We start from the raw sequence: 10457 nt of genomic DNA, 5'->3' as shown, positions 1-10457 counted from the left end.
CCTAAATAAATCACATGGATGCTTACCAGCAATTATCTCTGTGGTAGATAAAACTGAACACACACACACACACACCTCACATCTTTGCATCACAAGAAAAATACAATGAAAGCAAAATGTTCATGATTTTTAAAACATTTTTAAAGAAGCATTCTATTTTTGTTACATGTATGTGTGTGTACATGTCTGTGTGGCCATGTGCATGTGAATAGTAGGGCCCATGGAAGTCAAGAGAGGGTGTTAAACACCTCCACCCCATCCCTGCCCGCGTGCAGCCGTTGTGAGCTGACACACATGGGACTGAGACTCAAACTCAGATTCCCCTGCAGTAGCAGCAAATTCTCTTAACTGCTGAGCCATCTGTCCAGCCCACGCTTCATATTTTGGTTGATTCATGATTCATAGGGGGTTGATTCTTAGAGGGGCAATGGGCTGGAAAACATTCTTTGAGAAATTACTGTTAAATCTGAAGAGAAACAATAGATGAACTTTTCTAAGCGTGACTATTGCTCTGTAATGATGAGGTATAGAGAGGGGAGAAAAGATAAAAGATATCACCAGTACAGAATTATTTTTATTGCTTATATAGGAAGATAGAAAGAAAAGGAAACTCTAACCTGAAGTTTCGGTTTCTGTTGCGGCAACAATGAGGAATGCAGGCTGCCAGCAGCTAGACATGGTGAGTAGAAGAACCTCGCTCTGATACAGCATGCCAGGATACAAGTGGGTAAGGATGGAAGCGCCTAGATACCCGGGTCCTTCTGGGAGAGGATGGAGTTACAGTTAGGAAAAAGAAAATACACCTTTGGAAGTTCGCTTCATCAGCATTTGCTCAAAATAGGAACTCCAATATTTAAAAGAAGAATCCACCATTCCCTTTCTGTAACAACAAACAACTAAGCTCGAGAGGGTAAAGGTCACAGCTAAAAGGGATCATCAGGAAGCAGCAAGTGGCAGTTTCACGTGGATGCTGAGGAATCCCGGCAAAGGGAAGTTACACTGCCAAATTTCTGGACACTTGGTTAATCATCTCTTTAGCATCATGATATGCTTGACTTTTTTATTAGATATTTTCTTTATTTACATTTCAAATGTTTTTCCCTTTTCTTGTTACTGTAATCACAGCACCAGAGCTGCACCTAGTGTCTGCATGTGGTACTACTGACTTGGGTACATATAACTGGCAGGAAGTCCCGCCCTGCGCCTGCACAACCACCTTTCCTGCTCTTCTCGCTGACAGCTGCTACCATCCGCACCACCACCGCGGGTTCTGGTGACGACCTCAGCTGCTGCAGCATGGCACGGTCTCTCCAGGCGGCTACACTCCATCCCGGCCGAGCGGCGCCGCGTGGTCCCACTGCCCCTGCTCTCAGAGCGGCAGCAAGCCTGCACCCCATCCCCGCGGTCCCACTCTGCTGGCCACAATGCAGATTTCTCCTGCTGTTGCCTGGCCGCAGCCCATTCCCGCTGCTGTGCTCGGAAGAAAAGAGGAGGAAGAATGGAGAGAGCCGCAGGCAACAGAAGGGGGAGAAAAAGATCCAACCCAGTCAACGTTCTCTGGCCAGGTGCTAGGTCAGCTCCACACTGGCTGCTGAGATGCTCCACTACTTCTAGCACCCGCTTCTCTCACAGCCCTGCCGCTTCTCTCACAACTCTACACTCCATCCCCTTTGCTGTGCCACCGCTCTCAGAGCCCTACTGCCTCTGAGGCTGCTACCACTGGTGTTCAGACTGCGGGCCATGACTGGTCTTGCAGTGGCACACAGGCAGGAGAAGCAGGATTGGGGGACCGGTCCCGCAGCCAGGCTGTTCAGAATGCTCAACATGACAGCCAATTGTACAGGCTCCCACAATGTGTGTGCTACCTGTCAGGTTCTTCCTTCTCCAGATTACAATTTTTTTTATTGATATATTTTTTATTTACATTTCAAATGATTTCCCCTTTTCTGGGTCCCCACTCCCCGCAAGTCCCATAAGCCCTCTTCCGTCCCCCTGTTCTTCCATCCACCCCTTCCCACTTCCCTGTTCTGGAATTCCCCTATACTCTTGCACTGAGTCTTTCCAGAACCAGGGGCCACTCCTCCATTCTTTTTGGACATCACTTAATTTGTGGATTATGTCCTGGGTATTCAAAGTTTCTATTTTAATAAACATTAGCCATAGTAATAAATAACCCTTAGCCTTCCAATGAAGTCTGGCCAACCTCTTTGGAACAAAGGGTTTCCTCTCGTGTCTAGCCCACATGTGACTGGCATTCCAGATAACGTTCCTGCTTAAGACATTTAAGCCCTTGGGCGTCTCCTGACTTAGAAGCTACCCAGAGCCCCTCCCTCTTAGCTTTTACAGCTGCCAAAGCCCTGGTCCAGGCATGGGAGCTTCTCTGGGCATTCCGGGAATGTCCAAAGCCCCTGAAGACTTGCGTGATGGCCCATATCTTCAGCTTGGCTATTCCGTTGTTAATATTCTTCCAGGATGCTGGATTTATATCTAACAACATTCCTACTTTCCCCACCCACCCAATGGGCTGTAACTTGTCTTCCACCATATATTTTTAAAATTAACAGTCTGGTAAATAATAAAGGACCTAAATCTCACCTATTCCGTGTTCCCACACCCTTAACTCATTTGTTCCTATAGCCTGCGTGCTCAAGTTGATGTTAACGAGTCTAAGTCTGCCTAGACAAACTCATTTTCTGCCACTAAGATTTAATCCCTTCCTTACTCTGATCCTAGCATGTTTACTAACCAAGGTAATAAATTTTCCTCTACCTATGCAACCTGTCAAAGCTAATTAAGATTCCCATTCCTATCCTCTCTTAACTATTGCTCTCCTAACTTGCACTCAATCTTGTCAGAAGTTTGTTATTAAATTTAAGGCAGACAAAATTCCCAAAGGTCTGACAGCTTCTCCCAGGAGGTCTCAGAAGAAAGATATGGACACTGCCACAGGATGTTGCCTAAAACAGTGCAGTGGACAGGACCGGATACCTTGAGTCAAATGACTTAGCTAAACAAAGGTAAGCCATTTCTCATGTCCTGGGTATCCATTCCACAGAGAAAAAGCCATGCATCTTCTGTGCTTGATAGGATAGGAAATTCTCACAGAGTCAACGTTGGTTCTGGCATTCTTTCACTCCCTATCTTCAGATCATGGTTAACGGTGAGTAAATGGCTCAAAGGGGGAAACTAGCAAGTAAATAAAGATATCATAAATAAATGTAAAATGGGTAACGGATAGAGCCCTGAGCACTCCCACACTGAGGAAGGAAGTCACAATTTATTCGCCAGCAAAGGCCTGAGAAGAAGCAGCATGCTGGAGACAAGGCTGGGCTGGCATAGACTCTAACTGTACAGAGTAGTTCACTGTCTCAAGGGCCACTTAGACATGGAGGGAGATTGGCCAGATTGCTTTTGAATTTTACCAAGATATTCATTTGGTTATGTGTAGGTGAGAGTGTAGACCCAGTGAAGACTGCTAAATTGATTTTTCCCCCCAATACATAAAGAATTTCCATGAGACACACCATTTCAGAATAAAGAAAAGACAACCTGTGCATTGGAAATCATTTAATGCTATTTGCACTTTTTCACTATGAGATTAGATTTGCTCCTGTGGTCATTTGCTGATACAAGCTCATCTGTCTCAGGGTTAGTTAGTATGCAGGAAGATACTTAAGAAAATCAGGATGAGCACTGCTCACTAGTCCCTTCTAAATACCTCACAAAACTGGGAACATCCTCTCAAGAGTTAAACAGACTGACACATGAGCTGAGAACTTAGTTTTTAAGCAGAATAATTGGGCCAGCTGTAGAAAGACACTAGAAAGGTCACATATTTCATGATAAGTTTCTGAGTTCAGACAGTCTCAGTTCTCATCCACTGAGAGTCCTGTGCCCTAAAAAACACTCCTAGCTCACGACAGAGGCTGCTCTAACTGGGTGCTGAGCCTGCACAAAGCCCTGGACTCACACAACTGCCATTTTCCAAAGATCGACTCTTCTCTAAATAGTTGTATTTTTATGCAACACGGGGCTGATCAAGATGAATTCTGATGGAACTCAATGTGAATCATTTCCTGGGTGAAGAACTGATGTACAGAGGTGTGTGTTTGGCAGTCACTGTGCTGGATGACTGTCAGCAGCATCCAGTGCATGAGCTGACTGACAAGGGGGAGGGGGACTTCGCACAACACAGGGAACACAGTATCAGCTTAAGCCCCTTAGGAAGAAGTCTCTGTTTTGTCCTGTTTCTACTAAAGTCCTGTTAGTTTGAGGGGAAAGTGAGGTACTCCTATACTGAGAGACAGAATGAGCTGCAGTACAAGCACACAGTGTTCAGACTCCACAGTTCCGAATATACTGGGACAGATCTCGGTTTTGGCAGTGTGTACGCCATGCCACCCTGTTGAGGAAAGAGACATGGGGTTAAATGGTTAAAATTTGTTTCCTATGACACACGCACACTCTCTGACCTTGTGAGGGGATATATTGTGAGTGTGACACTAAAGGAGACTGGGTTCTGGGCCAAGAGCTAGTGTGACAAACAGGCTATAGCTGCTCCCAGAAGCTGCTACTGACTCTGGACCTGAGTCTGCATGGGGGTTTGATGCTCTGCCTCCTCAGCACAGCACAGGATGCTCAAGAGTGATGCTGCATCCCGTGTGCTGTACAGTCCACTGACTCTACAACTAGTTTTCAGGTCTAAGAAGGAAGTAATATGGGGAACTCTCTCAAATTGGAGAAATTCCCTAAAAATGATGATGTAGGAAAAGCCCCCAGCTGCACCCACAGTTCTCAGAATGACTCTTGGGCCTTAGACACACTGCTTATATCCACAGAGCCCGACCTTCCCCTTCCAGTGTTCTAACATACCATGCTCGAATGCCTTGGGGATCCCTCACAACCCTCTTCGCACATTGTATGGCCTGAGAGATGTCATCTTGTAGCAGAGCTGAAAGACAGGGTTGAGGAATGACCAGGACAGTAATAGAACCACTTCAGGTCAGATGCAGCCAGCTTTCTCTGTGGCAGTGAGCAATGAATTTGAGGAATTATGTCTCAAGTGTCTGTGCATCTATGATTACTGGAGACAGTCTCTTGATTCTCAGTCAAAACCATGTCTGCAGTGACAAATACTGACCTAAATTCTCATCTTAAAGAGGGAATAAAATTATGGTAGCAATATTTTGTGCTTGAAAACAGCACAATTAAATCTTATGTCTTAAAGCAGCTGGGCCCCTTCCATGTGACCTGATGCAAGTCACCCTATTTCTCTTTTATGGAGTCTCTGGTTGGCCTGGGTGGTCGTGGGTTTGAGCCTGCGAAACTGCTGGGGTCCTTAGCATCCCAGCCCTTATGAAAAGTAATGAAGCCATTGAAGTAGTGAGGACTCACTGCAGGGTGTGTGTCTGTCGGCTGGGGTGAGGGAAGCCCCTGTTCATTCACACACAGGGAAACAGAGCAGGAAGAGAACTGTCACGTGAGCATCTACCAGTAAAAATTTATCTTAAAGAAAACCCAGGGGCTGGAGAGATGGCTCAGTGGCAAAGAGTACTAGATGTTCTTCCAGAGGATTTGATTCTCAGTACCCACATGGCAGCTCAGAAGTAACCTCATGGTAACTCTAGTTCCAGGAGATCTGAAGCTCTGTTCTGGCTTCCACAGGTACCAGGCACATATAGTGCACAGAATCATATCAGGCAAAAATTATACACACGCGCGCGCGCGTGCGCGCATAAGTACATACACAGAGATAAATTACTTCTTTAAAAACAAAAACAGAGTATAAACCTTTTATATATAAAGCTTTTCCTAGCAGCTTATAACTAGTAAAATAGAAGGAGCCCAGCTGCTTTAAGACATAAGACACTCCTTTGCTGGTGTTTTCTAACACTTTCCAGTGACTATAGATGAGCGTACAGAATGCTCTTAAAGTCAGACTAAACAGGTTACAAAGAATGTCCCAAGTCCATTTCCATTGAAAAAATTAACAACCAAGTTTAACAGAGCAGGAGTTATTACAGATCACTGTCAGAGAGCTGCCCCAGGAGCAGTGCACAGTGTTTCTAAGGCAGGGTCTGCCATTGGGAACTGGCTTGCAGAGTAGGCTGTGCTGGTTGGCCAGTGAGCCCCAGGTATCTGCCTGTGTCAGACTTCCCAGTGCTGGGGTTATAAATGCATGTCACCAAGCTCACCATGATGACTTTTCCATCAGAACTATCTGTCCGGCCTCTATTTATTCCATTTTATTCATTCATTCATTCATTGATTTTGGCAGTGTGACCAAGGGCCCTCTCACCCATAGATAGGGCATTCTATTAGCCAACTACACCCTAAGCCCAATGCCCTCCTTGGCTAATTTTGATGTAGTTAACAATGACTTTCTAACAGTATAAACTGTTGCCCCAGGTTCTCCCCAGTGTTATGCCTCCTGCACAGAATCTCTGCTCTTGCAGTAAGAGCAAAATGGTAGTTTGCTGTCACTGTAACCAGTCTTCTCTTACCGCTGCAGGGTATCCCACAAGCATTCACTGCTCTTGGGGTTTTGCCATCATTACACCAGTATCGGCTATTGATCTGAAATATCCCATAGTCTGTGCTTTGGTCGCCACGGTTGTAGTTTGTAGCTCGTGTGTTATAATTGCTCTCATGCTGAGCTAAACACACCCCTGAGAAGAAAAAGAGAATTTATCAATAAGCGTCAATAGCAAATGATCTATACTTGATACCAAAATCAGTCTTTTGAGCTGGCTGTATTTTAGATGTGATGTACTAGAAGTACAATCATGAGTTTAAATTATATAATATGCTACAACTAGATCAGCCTGGGTCTGGCTGTGCAGACCAGGGTAGTCTCTGGCATCCAGTGATCCTCCTGCCTCTGCCCTTCGAGTAGGTGAAACTGCTGTGCCAGTCAGCAAGTAATTTTCAAGTGCCACAAAGAAAACCCCTTTGAGGACAAATCAATTTGCACCATGAATAACCAGGATAAGGGACTTTTAAAATGTAAACCTGATACAGTGCTGCTCAATTTTATTCCCAGGAGTTGACAGGAAGAGGCTGGTAAATCTGTGTGAGTTTGAGACCATCCTGGTCTGCATAGCAAGTTCGGGACCAGCCAGTGCTACATAGTGAAACCCTGTCACCTTCCAAATAAAATGGCTATTTCTACCATTGCTTTTATCACCATCCCCACACCCCATCTCATCCTTCAATACACCTCTGCCTAAAATAGAAATGCAAATAGCAGTTAGGCACATTTAGTAAATTAATATGAACTATGTGTGCTGCTATAAGTATTAATATTAGAAAAATAAGGATTTTCTCAGATTGTTCTTAGAACCAATGTGAATTTTCATGTTAAGTTAGAATACTTTCTTCTACTCTGTGTGCTTCTTTGGCACTGAGATTGAAATCTGCTGCCTCAGCATCCCATTGCTTGGGATCCAGGAGTGTGCACCATCACAAACGTCTAGTGAGAATTTTGAAAGCAAGAACATCAGAACTAACAAGGCTCTTCTACAATTTCATCCATCCATCCTCCCACACAGACATCTCTCTGTTGAGTGGTAGCCACTTGAATCAAATCTGATTGTGATAACATAGATGACGTAAGCCATAAGGAACTGTTCTGCATCCATATCTTCTGTTGTGTGATACTAAAACCCACCTCAGTGTGAAGAACACTACTAAGGCACTTTATACTCAGTTGCTAAGGATCTCATTTATATAGCATCTAGGGGCAAATAGGATCCCTCTGCCCTGTGTAGAAAGGTCAAAAAATTTTAAAAATTTATCTCAGAAGTTGCACACCATGGTAAGAGAAGTGAAGACAGACACCATGTCAGTCCAGGATCTCAGCTCCCAAGTTCTGAATGACTGAGACTCCCATCTGTTCTCAGCTCCCTTTTTTGTGGGCTGCTGAGTCTGAAGCAGCTGGAAAACCCAGTGACAGTTCCAAGAGCACTTGAGGACCTATTGCCTTAGCATGACACACAACGTCCATCCCAAGCCCTCACCCCAGCATATTTGATTCAAAAGACAAAAACTGATGCTTTCAGTCAAATGAACTCAGCCACACAGGGAACAAACATGAAAGCGTATGAGGCAGCTCCCTCTCTGGTCACTCGTTGCTTCCTTGTCCCTGTTCTGAAAGCTTAGCTGGAGGCATCAAGAAGAAGACACTTACAGTTTGCCAGGCTGACTCCACGGTAGCCATCCATTCCACTCCTTTTCAGAGCTCTGGCGAACTCACAGCGTTCATAGACCTTGGCCTGGACACTGACAGAAAGCAGGAGGAGCCCGAGAGTCAGGAGAGCCTTCATGGTGACTGGAAGCTGGATCAACTGCTAGCTGACTAGAGAAATCATGCCTGCTATTTAAGCATCCTCCAAGTCCCTCCTTTCCCAACAGCTTGTGGCCTCCTACTTTTGAGCTGTGCGCAAAGCAGGAAGTTCCTGCAGACCTATGGACTTCAGCATTTGGTATTCTTTCCCCATATGTTTGATGAGTTGTGTTCTGGCGGCCCAGGAATAAGCATACAGTATTTATTTTAAGTTACTTAAAGATTTGGCTCATTAAAAATGGAGAAGTGCTTTTGTTTCTAAATAAGGGTTTTCCTTCCATGTTATTATGAAGTTAAGCAACCAAAAGAAAAAGAAAACTAACATTCACAGTTAAAACTGACAACTCCTTTCACCAACATGTCTTTGTTTTATACCATTCTGTGTGTATCCAACATTTTGCACTGATTTTTTAACAATCATTTTGTGTGTATGTTTCCCCAGATGGACCTGCCACATATACCTCTTCTTGACGTGGATGTGTCACGTGACATCACGTTGCTTGGCCAATTCCTACTCTGGAGAGTTTGTGACTATGGTTCGTTTCATAGTGCTAGTGTAGTGGAGTCCCCTATGAGCATCATCCCTGCCCCTTACACCCCTTGCTATCTGCATCTCCTCTCCATGGTAATATATAAAGCGTCAAAGGGAACCAAACACAAATCCAACTATGAGCATCCTTTGAAAGTGACCATAGCAGCGGGCAGCGGATATATTATAAGTGAAGTTTTCATTTCCTGGTACAAATGGAATGTGTGTGTGTGTGTGTGTGTGTGTGTGTGTGTGTTTAATTTTCAATTATCACTTGTATTTTATGTGCATAAACCGTTTTGCCTGCATGTATGTCTGTTTATCTCCTATGTACCTGATCCTTTTGAGGCCAGAAAAGGGTATCAGATCCCCGGAGTGAAGGTTCAGACAGCTGTGGGCACCCACATGGGTGCTGAGGAATTGAACCTGGGTTCTCTGGGAGAATGGTTGCCCTCAAGTGCTGAGCCATCTCTCCAGGCCCTGTGGGCATCCTTAGAAAAAAACACTGTCAGAAAGCCAAGCATCGGACCCTGTACTTGGGGACAGACTCTATGATGTACACAAAGTCTTCCCTTTGCCCTTTCCCTAATTATCTTTTGTGGCAGCTACTGTGCTGGCCATGGAGACTCCCTTGGTATTTGTTGTCACCCTGAGATACACGAAATGCAGTGACAAGATTTAATCTTATTATTCCTCTGAGATAAAAGGCTGAGCAAGGAATTTAATAGTAAAATAGCAAATTAGTAAGATAGTAAAATAGTTCTGGGTAGAAATTTGTCCCCAGAGAAATGTGCTATATACTAGATGTTTTATTTGGTAAAATATATAGAGTTTGCTATCATTTTAAAAAGAATTATTCATTTTATGTATATGTGAACACTATAGCCGTCTTCAGACACAGCAGAAGAGGACACTGGATCCCATTACAGATGGTTGTGAGCCACCATGTGGTTGCTGGGAATTGAACTCAGGACCTCTGGAAGGGCAGTCAGTGCTCTTAACCCCTGAACCATCTCTCCAACCCCTGAACTTTGCTATCTTAAGAAAGGTATTGAGAATTCCTATATCATCCTTGTAATGTAGTCCTGGTTGGCTGGGGGTTTGTTGGGATCCTCTGCTGTCTGCCTCTAAGGGCTGGGACTGTGGACATTTCCACAACACAAAGCACAGCTACCTTCTGCTTACTCACAATTCACAATCTATTCATCTTCCTTTTGGCCAAGAGCAGAGGAAAATAGTTGCCTATGCAAAGGAAGGGGAGCTTCAGGCCTAGGAGAGGGAATCCATGAAGGTTCTAGTTGACTTTTGACTAGTGTCTAAAATGCTAATCAACTGTAAAACACAAAGATTCTGTCACAGTTTATGTTTCTAAATATGCACTGTGGATGAAGGGCTGGACCCTCAGTTCTGACTCTGATCTGTTGCAAATGCCATTAAAATACTGAGTAAAGATTCTTAAGAGTACATGTCAGGTGGAGCTGACTGGCTTTTACTACCACATACTCTGGAGGCTGAGCTAGGTGTTCATCTGAGCACAGGAGATAGAGAGCAGCCTGAGAACCACAGTCAGAGAGGTTCTCAAAA

At 44.5% G+C, this 10457-nt stretch overlaps 1 protein-coding gene across 1 annotated transcript; it reads right to left on the bottom strand.

Moving 5' to 3' along the window:
* Window positions 1-3552: 3552 nt before the first annotated feature.
* On the bottom strand, window positions 3553-8374 carry LOC127671038 (lysozyme C-2). Its single transcript, XM_052165707.1, has 4 exons — window positions 8189-8374; window positions 6504-6668; window positions 4873-4951; window positions 3553-4402 (listed from the first exon to the last, which is right to left on the bottom strand). The coding sequence occupies exons 1-4, from the start codon at window positions 8322-8324 to the stop codon at window positions 4336-4338; spliced, it is 447 nt and encodes a 148-aa protein (XP_052021667.1). The 5' UTR covers window positions 8325-8374; the 3' UTR covers window positions 3553-4335.
* Window positions 8375-10457: the final 2083 nt, after the last annotated feature.

The sequence above is a fragment of the Apodemus sylvaticus genome, chromosome 20 (genome assembly GCF_947179515.1).
Source record: "Apodemus sylvaticus chromosome 20, mApoSyl1.1, whole genome shotgun sequence".
Classification (NCBI taxonomy): domain Eukaryota; kingdom Metazoa; phylum Chordata; class Mammalia; order Rodentia; family Muridae; genus Apodemus; species Apodemus sylvaticus.
The sequence above is the reverse complement of the archived record's forward strand: the minus strand, read 5'-3'. Positions and strand labels throughout refer to the sequence as shown.